Source organism: Molossus molossus, unplaced genomic scaffold (assembly GCF_014108415.1).
Source record: "Molossus molossus isolate mMolMol1 unplaced genomic scaffold, mMolMol1.p scaffold_m16_p_8, whole genome shotgun sequence".
In the NCBI taxonomy this organism is placed as follows: domain Eukaryota; kingdom Metazoa; phylum Chordata; class Mammalia; order Chiroptera; family Molossidae; genus Molossus; species Molossus molossus.
In genome coordinates, this window is record NW_023425402.1 from 24,147,690 (window position 1) to 24,160,317 (window position 12,628).

Genomic DNA, 12,628 nt, shown 5'->3' on the forward strand with positions numbered 1-12,628 from the left:
TAGAAAGACAAGGCAAATATGCTATGCATAATGTAATTTTTAGGTTATTTCAATTAGCATATAGATGAGATTATTATAATTATGTATATATGCACTTTTAGTTTTTAGTTAACAACCTTTTTTGTCTGTTTTAGATTACCAGAAAGCTTTCCCGAATTACAGAACTTGACCTGTCTTTCTGTAAATGACATCTCGTTGCAGTGCCTACCTGAAAATATTGGCAAGTAAGTTTTTATGTGAAGTTTGTGGATATTGAGGCAAAAGGGCACCTGTATCATCCATTCCACCCTCCTTCCCTTTTAAATTCTAGTTTTTCTACTCAGAAAGCCATTTACTCAGTCTTCACTTTCACCCTCAAGAAAGATCATAGCCAGCCTCCTGTGTTTTTACAACCAGTTGCCCCTAAATTTTAATGGTTGAAAAGGATGTTGTTACTTGCTACTAGTGAAAACCTAATTTGTATGGAAGTTCTCTTTGCATTGATGGATTACAAAGTGTTTAAGCAAAGTGCCATGTGTCATGTAGGTGGTGAGTAAATATTGGTAGAAACTACCACTCTCGGTAATTTTAAACCATGTCAGGGAAGGGAGCCAAGAAGGGCTCCATTGAGAACGTAGAGAGCGTCCCCTGCACAGCAGCTGTCGCCCTGAGGACGGGGCCTGAGGCTGGTGTGTCTGGGAGAGGCTGGAAAGCAATGGGCACTCTTCCACCATGCTGGCTTGGGGGGGGGGGGGGGAAGGACAGCCATGGCGAGAAAGAAAATCCTCTGAGGAAAATGCATGCTGGTGAATAAATGTTCTGTTCTGCATTTCCAGAGAGGAAATAATTGAATTATCTTAGCAGATCTTTTCCATGCCTCTAGGACATACGGGGGGTTAAATCAGGCTGGTGGCATGGCGGGCCTAACCTGGCATCATAAAGGATTTCCTCTGCGTTTGCCTGTCCTGCCTAAATCTTAAGACAAAACAGAAACTTGCTTTTTGAGAATTAGTGTATCTGACAGATGTCTGTTTTATAAAGTTTCTTTTTCTAGAGGTGTTGTACAGGAGTTCTTAACAGGCAACTTTGCCCATCCTGTCCCTCCTGTGTAGGTGGAAGACAGTTGGCTAACTGAGCGTCAGCCAGTGAGTCTATGTCTCCCGAGGTGCATACTGATTTTTACCCTTATGCCAGCAGATCAGCTAAGAATCATACCCTTTAGCTCTTGGGAGGGGATGGAGACAAGAAGCCCAAGTCAGCCCTGAGTTCATGGCATCAGCTGCAGAGGAAATAACAGTATCATATTGTGGCTTCAGGCTCTTACATTTCACTGTTGCTGTGCTGGGTTTCACATGTTTCTAATGAATATACAGGGTCAGGCAAAAGTAAGTTTACAGTTGTTTAATACAATAATTAATAGTAATAATACAAGAATAAACTTTTTCTCATGCTCACAATTGTAAACCTACTTTTGCCCCACCCTGTATTAGTCATTTAAGTACCCTCCTCCTCCTGCTCCTCAGAGTCCCCGGAAGATAGTTCCCTTGTACCTTTCTCCCATTCTTTCTCAGCCTGTCCCTGCCCTTCCATCCTGATTCATGAGAGAAAATATGTTCTTCTTAAACCAGGGTGCTCCTCCCACTCCTCACTGCATTATTTCAGTGGAAAATATTATTTAATACTCATTTTAGAATAAATTACAATATATTTATCCCATTTTTTATTTCATCTTTTCTGATAACATCCATACCTATTTTTGTCAGTGTCCAGATTTCTCCTGTATCTGCATTGTCCACAAGTAATAGGTTAGTGGGGTTTTTGTTTCTTGTTTTGATTTTAGATTTACTCAGCCTGTGTTACTGCTATAGCCTTGTGTATACTGATTGTTTCCAAAATGACAGTCCACTTTGAGCTTGAACCCTGTGTGAATAATTACCCAGAAGTAAGAACATGGGATTGGCGTGTGTGTGTGTGTGTGTGTGAGAGAGAGAGAGAGAGAGAGATACATAAATCAACTGACTCTTAGTAGGTTAATTTGTGAAAGAAATGGGAAATGGAGAGTTTTCTGTTCCTGGTTGTTAATAATTTTTGTTGCCATAGCAAAAGACTTGATTTCTGCATGTTGAATCTGAGATTTATGCATGTTAAAGTGACAGCCTGTTTGGGCTCAGTGGAAAGAAACAATCAAAGAACAGACTCTTTGGAGAAGATGGGCACCTCTGGTTTCCCTGATCATGCTGAAAAGATATTTGAAAGTTCAAATGGTGAATTGTTGAGACAATCTGATATATGTATAAATATGCCACATTTTAAGCAAACCATTATTTTAAACTTAATTTTCCTCATGGCCAAGATTCTTCAGTTTCCCAAAGGATTCCCAAATGGTTTCTTTGGAACATTTAACCAAACCAAACTTCTCACAAATGGTATGGTTTTGTGAACAAGGCACCCGTATTTGATATTCCAAAAATTTCAAAAAGACAGCTGTCAGAGGGGAGGGTGGTTGGAGAGCTGGATGAAATAAAGTAAAGGGATTAAGCAAAAAATCATTTATTTAACACATAGACACAGATAACAGTGTGGTGATAGCCAGAAGGAAAGGGGGGAAACCAGGGGTGGAAAGAGACTTTGCTTGGGCTGCCGGGCACACGATGCGGTGTGCAGGGGATGTTTTATTGAGCCGTACACTTGAAACCTCACGCTGGTTGCTCGGCTTGTATTCCACTGCAAAGCACTGTGTTCACATCCTGTACTACATGGCTACACCCAGGTAACCATCAGTATGGTTACTTTGATAAAGAAAGTCTTTCAAATAGTAGAGTCTTTATAATACTTTGTAATGACCTGAAGAATGATCATGGACATCTTTTGAACCACACAGAGGCATACTGGCTACCTGATGCAAAAATCTCACATTTTTCTTTTATTAAGATAAAGTATCCCCAATCTGCCCTGGCTGGTTTGGCTTAGTGGTTAGAGTGTTGACCCAAGGACCAAAGGATCTTGGGTTCGATTCCGGTCAAGGGCACGTACCTTGGTTGCGGTTTGGTCTCTGGCCCTGGTTGGGGTCATGCGGGAGGCAACCAATTGATATGTCTCTCTCACATCAATGTTTCTCTCCGCGTCCCACCCTCCATCTGAAGATAAATGGGAAAAAAGTATCTTCAAGTGAAGATTAAAAAAATAAAATTGAGAAAAGTGTCCCCAATTTGCTGACCCTTTTCTGTGATGGCGCATTAATACCTTACTTAGTCCTTCAAAGTAAAGGTAAATATTTAACAACTGAATGAGAAACTAACTCACCTTTATTGGACTTTTTAGAACCCCTTTGTTAAAAATACAAAAACGCAACACCTTCTCACTAGTATTCATGAACAAGTTATTGATGGCAGGGAAGATGGTAATTTATCAGCTGAATTTCAAAAAAGATCTTTCCATAATCAGAAGACAATTTTATAGCATGATGATTTAATAAGTGTAGCTGATGCTGTTTTTTTGAATCAGTGTAACTTGTGAAGTATCTTTTTTATCTGTTACAGCCATTAAACCAAGTATCAAAACATACAATTTAGAAACTATTGTGTGGTCCACAAATGTAAAACAAATGATTGAATACATAATATAGTATTTTCAATCCTGTTGCTCTCACTGAGTGCCAAAAAGAATTTTGTATCTTTAATAAAATATTTTTCTTTTATCTTCTTAAATTTTTTTGTTTAAATATATTTTATAATATATATAATATATTGGTACATAGTACTGTGTACCAATATATTTTTAAAAAAAATAAAAAGATTATGTAGGTATACTCTTAGATATATAGGGACCACCATTTTAAAATAGAATATTGATGTCCCAACCAGTGGTTCTCAAACTCTGCCATGTGGCCCCTCAGATTCCATTGAAGTCCCTCCAGGGCATTGTAGAGGGTGAGAACCAGTCTTTTGGTGGGTGGTCCCTGCTGATTTATTTTTTGTGACAAGACAGCTCTGTTATTAACTTTAAATTTTTATTTTGTATTGGTGTTATCTATAATATTTGCTTTAATTAAGTGTGCTATAAATATTCTTCACGTTAAGTTTGGAGACCACTGTTTCTTATGTTCAATAGGACGTGTTTGTTGTAGCAGCACACAGTTGTGGGGTTTGTACTGTGATGTGGATCCCACTGAGCACTGCTGAAGCCCAGCAGAAGGCTCAGAGCCTTTCGTGGAAGTGAACTTTAAAAATCGTTACCTGCCTTCTCTTTCCAAACTGACTGACATTTTTCCTTACTTAGTGATAGAAAAATCTACCTCTTTCGTCAAGCCTTTCCTAATGATTGAAGAGTTGAAATAGATGGCAAATTTGCAGTTCCCTGACCTCACGCTTTACTTCCCACATAATAAGCACTTCAGTCCTTTGTACACAGAAGTGTAGTTGTTCAGTGTTAATTGTGTGTATGTAATTAGTGTGTATATCTGGATCACCTTGTACTCTGAAACAGTCTGGTTCTTGATTGTTAAACTCTGTGTTTGCATGGAACCTGGTGTTGCTCTGATGTATCGGAAAATACCCCTGACAAGGCACACAGTGTTACCTCCTACACCCTGCTAGCTCCTCACCTGCCGTCACAGGTAATCCAGTTAAGTTCTGGAGCTTTTTACCAAGACCACATTAGCCTGTCCCTGCACAGTCACTTTTTCTGTTAATGCTGTACACTTAGTTTGTGTAAAAAGTTGATATCAAGAAGCAACCATGAAAAAAAAAAAACACCCAGTTTTTATTTGCTCTGAAACCTCCTAATGAAGAATAATTACTGTCTATTAATATTGCTTGATTTCCCCAATATAAGGAGATATTAGGGAGAGATTTTAAAAGTATGTATTTTTAGGGGGAAAGTACCTTATCAGAAGAGTGGGTAAGCTTCTTCCTCTTAATAAGAGTTCTGGCAGTTATCACACTTCCTTTTCTGCTTTTGTTGCAGAAAGCTCAAAGCTAACTTCACTGGTCAGCGAGAGTGGCTGCGTCAGTTTCTCTGTGGCCAAGGGAAGTAAGGCCTGGGGGCAGAGGTGTTGCGGGCATCTCCAGGGGGTGGTGCTCTGTGAGGCACACACTGTCTCATCACAGCCCCTGTTCTCATAAGGTTAGCAGTAGCCACCCTGAGCTTTGTTAGCTTTGTTGTAAAAGGAGAATCAGAAATCTGCCCAGGTTTGTGTCACTGGTGGGTGGTGGAGCTGGGATTTAATTTTAACATCTTCCTGGAGGAAACTTTTTCTTTGCTGCATGTTGCCTCAAGTGAGCATATCAGTTTCTTCCTCCTTCCATGTCCCTAATTTTCTGTGGGATTTTTTGCATATTTTCACTTTTAAAGACCTCTTTAAATCTCTAATCTCTATTAGAAAAAGTTAGGGTATACTTAAGTAAATGACTTTATATATTTATCACTGAAGATGCCACTTAGCATGGAAGGACAGCAGTTGGCGGGGGGGAGCACATTCCATAGGGTCTTGGAGAATTGAATTCAAGTCTTGGGTAGGCTCTAGGAAGACTTTCTGAATAAAACGGATTTTTCAGATATGCCCTTGAAAACAGTGCCTACTGAACAATGACTTTTTATTGTACGATCACTGAAAAAACACTTGGAAGATTTCACTTACAGCTAGGAAGGATAATTTTGCTTTGAGAAATTTTTAAATGTTGATACAATGAGTGAATGAATTTGTCTTCCAAAAGAGCATTTTAAGACGGAAAATATTTTTCTTGAAATCAGTTGTATCAGTTTCTACTCAAGTAAACACACACTGCATTTTTTTACTTTTAAACACTGAGTTAGCCTACAGATGGACATGATCTTGTATATAGAGAATCCTAAGGAATCCACAAAAACTATTAGAGCTAATAAATGAATTCAGCAATATTATAGTATACAAGATTAATATACCAAAATCTGTCATATTTCTATGATTAACATTGAACAATCAAGACATTAAATCAAGAAAAAAATGCCATTTATAAAGCACCAAAAATAATAAAAAGCTAAGAAATAATTTTAACAGAAGAAATGTATGACCCATACATAGCAAACTACAAGACATTGTTAAAAGAAGTTAAGACCTAAATAAATGGAAAGATGCTCTTTTGTTTATGGATTAGAAGACTTTATATTGTTAAGATAGCAATACTCTCCAAACTGATCTACAGAATCATTTCAATCCCATTAAGATTCTACCTGACTGTTTTGCAGGAATTCCTGAGTTGATCTTAAAATCCACAGGGAAATATAAGAGAACCAGAATAGCCAAAGCAATCTTGAAGAAGAATAGCAAAGTTGGAGGACTCATACTTTCAGATTTCGAAACTTAACTACAAAGCTACAATGATCAAGACTGTGTGCTGCTGACAGGACATACGTACAGATAAATGGAATGGAATTGGAAATCCAGAAATAAACCTTCCATCTATGATTAACAATTTTAACAAGAGTGCTAAAACAGTTCAATGAGGAAAACTAGTCTTTTCAACAAATGCTGTTGGGACAACTGAATATTCATCCATATGCAAAAAATGAAGTTCACTCCTAACTTCACATTGCATACAAAAAAATAACTAAGTGAAGCAGAGACCTAAATGTAAGAGCTAAAACTCTCCTAAGAAAATATAGGGGTAACCCTGGCTGGTTTGGCTCAGCGGTCGGAGAGTTGGCCTGTGGTCCAGAGAGACCCGGGTTTGGTTCCCGCTAAGGGCACGTACCTCAGTTGCAGTTTGTCCCCAGCCCTGGTTGGTCGTGCAGGTGGCAGCCACTCTATGTGTCCCTTTCACGTCGATGTCTCTCTCTTTTCCTCTCTCTCCCTCCCACTCTGAACAACAACAACAACAACAACACAAATGGAAAAATGCCCTTGGGTGAGGATTAAAAAAAAGAAAAAGAAAAGAAAATATAGGGGTAAATCTTCCTGACATTGGATTAGGTCTTGGTTTCTTAGGTATAACACCAAAAGCCCACACAACAAAAGAAAAATGGATAAATTGGACTTTATAAAAATTAAAGACTTTCGTGCATCAAAGGAAACTATCAAGAAAGTGAAGCGTCAACCTACAGGTAGGAGAAAATATTTGCAAATTATAACTGATGAGGGTCAAAACCACCATGATATGCCATTTTATACCTGCTAGATGATTGTAATAAAAAAGATGAATAATAACAGATGTTGATGAGGATATGGAGAAATCAAAACCCTCATACCTTGTTGGTGGGAATGTAAAAGCAGGTCATCCTCAAAAAGTTTAACCTAGCTACCATATGACCCAGCAATTCCACTCCTAGTTATATACATATATACCCAAGAGAATCAAAAACATGTCTACACAGAAACTTGTGCACAGATGTTCATGGTAGCATTGTTAATAATACCCAAAAGGTGAAAACAACTCATTTTAATTAGTCGATGAACTGATAAACAAAATGTGGTATGGTATACCCATATAATGGAACGTTATTCAGCCATAAAAAATAATGAGCTACTGATGCATGCTACAACATTGATGGGCCTTGAAGACATATTATGTAAAAGAAGCAAGGCAGGCCATGGCCAGGTGGCTCAGGTTGGTTGAAGCATCATCTTGTACTCCAAGAAGGTTGTGGGTTCCATTTCCAGTCAAGGCACATACCTAGGTTGAAGGTGCAATCCCAGTTGGGTCAAGTGTGGGAGGCAACTGATCGATGTTTCTCATATGGATATTTCTCTCTCCCCACCTTCTCTTTCTCTCAAATCAATAAAAGCATGTCCTCAGGTGAGGATTAAAAAATAGAAGGCAAGCAGAAAAGGCCATGTATTGTATGATTCCATTTATATGAAATGTCAGTGTAGGCAAATCCATAGAGACAGAAATTAGGTTAGTGGTTGCCAGTGGTTGCCAGTGGTTGAGGAGGGCGGGAGGAGGAGTATCAAGAATAAATTCTGATGGGCATGAAGTTTCTTTTGGGCTGATGAACATATTCTGGAATTAGGTAGTGGTGATGTTTGCACAATCTTGTGAATATACTAAAAACCATGGAATTGTGCACATTAAAAAGGTGAATTTTATACTGTGTTAAATATAGCGCAATGAATAAAAGAAAAGGATGGACCTGAGGCAGACTTGAAGCCTGGTGCTGCTGAAGGATGATACTGTACCTGAGAAACTGACCTACTTTCTTTTTACCGGAAATACTCTGTAATGCAGCCTTAGGAGTAATGTGCTGAGGTCATTTTGTCTCAGTAACTTGTGCCTGGCGACCAGGCAGGTACACGTCCCAGAGCCTCCAAAATGTTCAGGTAATATGGAGTGGCAGTGAAGTTTGGGGGACACAGAGACCCCACTGGGAGCTCAGAGAGAATTTCGAGGATCTGGGAAGCCTCTGCTTTAGCCTGGAAGCGTGCTGCTTTCTCTGTACCTGGTGTTTCTGTCTCCATGACGTTCTATATTCCTGGCCATAAAGGAAAAGAATACCTTAAAAAAAAAAGTAAGTTAGCCTAAATATATTGAAACATCTCTACTCTGTTTATTTGAAAATTTTTTTTCCCTAAACAAATAACATTTTTAAAGGAGAAGAAATACATGTAATGGACTGGCAAAACATAATTGTTAGTCACTAAATGGTGATTATAAATAAACATGTAAGTATGACAGTCTGTTAATAGAAGTAGAGCCAGTCGATAGCCCTGGGTACTCTGGCAGATTGAAGTAGAGCGTTTGGGTCTGATTTTGTGAGTGCTACCCTTGGGGATGGTGACCCTAATTTCAGTGGCCTTGAACTCAGTGAGCCACGTGGCCTTGTTGATAAGGCCTCCTGCTAGGCTGCTTACCTATAGTGTATTAGTGCATGCTGCCTACGAGGAATATGTTTTCTTCTTGAAAATTATCATCATATTTAATGCTGTTTTGTGAGGCTTGGGAGTTTCTATGAAGTATGTGTTGTTTCAAAAACAAAAATAAAAAATTCTCAAAAAATCTCTAGAGCAAAGCCACCATAAGGAAGTATGTAACCAGAGAGTTCTTAAATACTAATTTTGTATTTAAAAAGCAGAAATACTATTAATGTGTAAGCAACTTCCTGTCTCCATCAATATTGTTTTCTCCAAATAGCATTGCCATAAATATTAGAGAGTTGATATTTTAATGGCTTTATAGTGTGCTTGCTTGCTTGGGCTACCTTAATTTATTTTATTCTTTACTCAATGATTTTGGCCACCAAAATGGAAAATAAAAATCCAAGTGGATTAAGAGGGTTTTTAAAAAATATAGTGGAGAACAGATGTAAATTCTTTAAAGAAACCACTCACCCATCCCCTGAAATAGAATCCTAAAAATACAGTTGGCCTACATTCTGACTTGGAAGAGTATTGCTTTTGTTCTGCTGTCATGAACTGTGTGAAACATGAAGCACTAGTGTGCCGAGGAGAAAGCCTTCAGCTCTCTCCTCTCCTGCAGGAGCTCGTTAGGCTTTGTTTTCACCCTGTTTCAGGGTAGAGAAGGTGGGAGTGACGGTGAGAAGAGAAAACCATGTCTTTTTGTGGGAGGAGGATGAAGTCATTCCAACAATGCTGCATAGAAATTTAATTTGCCAGAAATTAAAATTGAAAGATAAAATAGCTGTTAATAAGGGAGTGTTTAAAAAAAATTAAGGTATATATAGACAGTGAAGTATTAATTCAGTTGTATGGTATGCACAGGGGAGAAATGAGACTGTTCAGTGAGGAAAGCAAAGTGTTGATATGTAGAGGGTGCTACTTTCCGTGTGCAAAGGTATATTTATACCTGCTTGTTGTGCATAAAAGAAAACTCTTGGGTGAATGCAGAAGTAACTAATAGAAAAGGTGATGTCCTGTGAGGAGGGTCTCGGTGGTGGGAAACTTGATAGATTGGGGGACAAAGATGGGAGGAAAACTTATTACTGAATACTTTGTTTTACATATATATTAATATAGTACCTATTCAGAAAATTGACTTAACAACTCAAGAAAGAGACCGCAGAAGATAGCGATGAAAAATGCAGATTCCTTAGTGAGTCCTGGTTTTGTTATCCGTTGTGTGAAACTTCATTCAAGCTCCCTGTCTGTGCCTTAGTTTTCTCAACTATAAAGTTAATTCTTGTAAAGCACTTACAACAACATGTGTCATATAGTAAACTGCTGACATACTATTAGTAGGAATATTAAAGACTGGTAATTATTTTACGTGTCAAGTATCTAATTTTTGTCACATTTGTAACAGTGTTAGAAATACCCAGTACTTTCCTTTTGTCCCTGTGATGTCATGTCGTAGCTGAAGAGGCTGATAAACACATGCAGAGTTTGGTTGCCTTGTCTCTCTTGGCCTGACCTCTGAGCAGAAAGAATTGGGTTCATTTCCCTCAACACTTCTCAGCACTGTGTTCTTTTTTAGGTGCTATAAGAGATGCAAAGATTTGAATAGGTTGCTTTGGAGGGTAGAGCAATGTCCTGAAGTCTCAACTGAAGACGCTATATTCTGAAAGACTAGGAAGGGAGGTCATTTATTCATTCGTTTTAAATTCATGTCTCTGGTCTAAATCTTCATTCAGGCAGATCCTAATTTACATCCGGAGAACCACGGTCTGGGGTGGGCTGGTGGGATCTGCACTTGGTCTGGAACTAACCTAAGCAAGGCCTGATGAGCACCAAACCCCTGTTTTCATTCTAGAATCAGATAGTGATGCTCTGAACTGAGAATTACTAGACCAGATTGTACCCGAGGTTCGGGCTCCTATGGGAGGTGGGAGTCCAGTCAAAGCTGTTTCTTTACTTTCTACACCTTATCCCTCCCACTGGTCATCAGTGTGGACAGTGTGTGGTTAGTTAAAAGCTGGCCTGTGCCACAGCTCACCCTCTGCAGGGCCTGTTGTTGGAGGAGTTTTCTGTACTGGGGATGGCTCTTGTGATTAACAGCATCTTTTAGCAAGACCCAGAGTACACGCACTTATACGGTACCAGACTGTGCTCGGGAGCAGGGGTTGTCTCAAGGAACAGGCACAGGGCTGGCACTATACACTTGGAAGGAAAATGTATTACGCCCTACTTGCCGTAGTAGATACGGTCATGTTTATTTTAGGGGAAATTGGGATTCAGTGGTGAAGCATCTTTGCTGGGCAAATTCAGCTGGTCAGTGAGGGACAGGCCAGGACTGGAGCCCGAGCCTCTGGCCTCCACCTCTTGGACGCTGCACGCTCTGTCCATAGAGTCTGATGACAGTGTCCGCGGTCTTGGTTTTAAATAGTTTAAAATTCTGGGGAAGCATTACCTGAGAAAGGCTATTATTTTATATTCTTTGTTTTAAGTTAATGTTTGAAGTTTGAAAGATTACAAAAAATGATACTTGTTGTTGTAACACCTGGACATTCACTTTTCCCTACTATCCAAAACCAATAGAACTAAGGGGTTTTGTACTCAGACCCTTTTTACTTACAAGGACGTTATATTTGGATGTTAATGTGGTAGGAGTGGGAACTATGCATTTAACCTAGCGGGACGTTATTGTTCAGTTGCGTATGTCCACAAGACCGTTGGCGTTTCTGCAGCATTTTTGCTCAAGCATTATTTGCTTAGTAACTGTGGCCTATACCTTTTACCGTCAAGACACAATTTAAAGATAATTTAGAAATGCGCATTATATTTTCTAAATGACTTAAACCAACAAAAATTCCAGTGTCCTTGCTGTGGCTAAGAAGGTAATATATATTCACCCCAAACTGAGAGGTGTTTTTAAAATTGAAATGATTCTGGAGAAGGGAGTGCCCAGTTGCTTGGAGGCGGTGAGCAGGAGGCCTGCAGTGTGGGCTTGCAACCTGATGAATTGTAACTTTGCCACTTTCTAATGGGCATCATACAAAGCCTCACATTCCTAATTGTGTCATCCTGGTGCTGATTGTTATTAATTAAGAGATGATGCCAGTAAGGAGCCCTGCTCAGCACCTCCTGCTATAGGCAGTGGGCAGGTGCCTCCCAGCCCCGTCCCTGTGTTTCAGGCAGGTGGCCTCAGCAAAGGTCGCAGACCTCGGTACAACACTCGGCACACTTGGCACCCAAGGTCTGTAAAACTGCGCTTTAACGTGCTTTGTATGATGCCCAGTGAGTCAAGTTTTTGAAGGGAAGAAGGACATTCTCCTCCTTGTGTTCGTGGATATCTTCAGTGTGTCAGAATAGGTGTGCAGGTAATGAATGAAAGGATACAATGACAGTTCTGTCACTGATTTCTAACATATAAATGTGAAAATGGCCAGATAATTACCACCTTTCCAAATAAAATTGGGTAGGGGGTTACATGAAAATTTAAAACTGAAAACAAAGGCTTTTGTTTTGAAATCTTTACTTTTACAGTGACTTTTAAAATCTTACCACCCTTATCTACTGATTGCTTTTAGTAGTAGATACTGGGTAGGGGCCTCATCTCTCCCTCCCTCCCTCCCATTGTTATTTCTTATGTGTAAACACGTAGCTCGGCCATCCCACCTGGTTACATTTTATCTGGGAATGTTATTAAATTCATGATTACTTATTAGCAGGGATTTTTATTTTTCAAAAATAGTACATTCTAAAGAGTTATTTGTTTGACTTGCATTAATTGTGAAAACTATTACTCAGTTTTCTTAAATTGGAGGAGACACAGAAATT

At 39.2% G+C, this 12,628-nt stretch overlaps 1 protein-coding gene across 1 annotated transcript in view; it reads left to right on the plus strand.

Moving 5' to 3' along the window:
* LRRC1 (leucine rich repeat containing 1) overlaps positions 1-12,628 on the plus strand; it is a 127,518-nt gene that overhangs the window by 85,362 nt on the left and 29,528 nt on the right. The window contains exon 4 of the mRNA XM_036248945.1: positions 135-224. Coding sequence (XP_036104838.1) covers positions 135-224 — 90 coding nt within the window. The remainder of the gene's footprint in view (positions 1-134; positions 225-12,628) is intronic.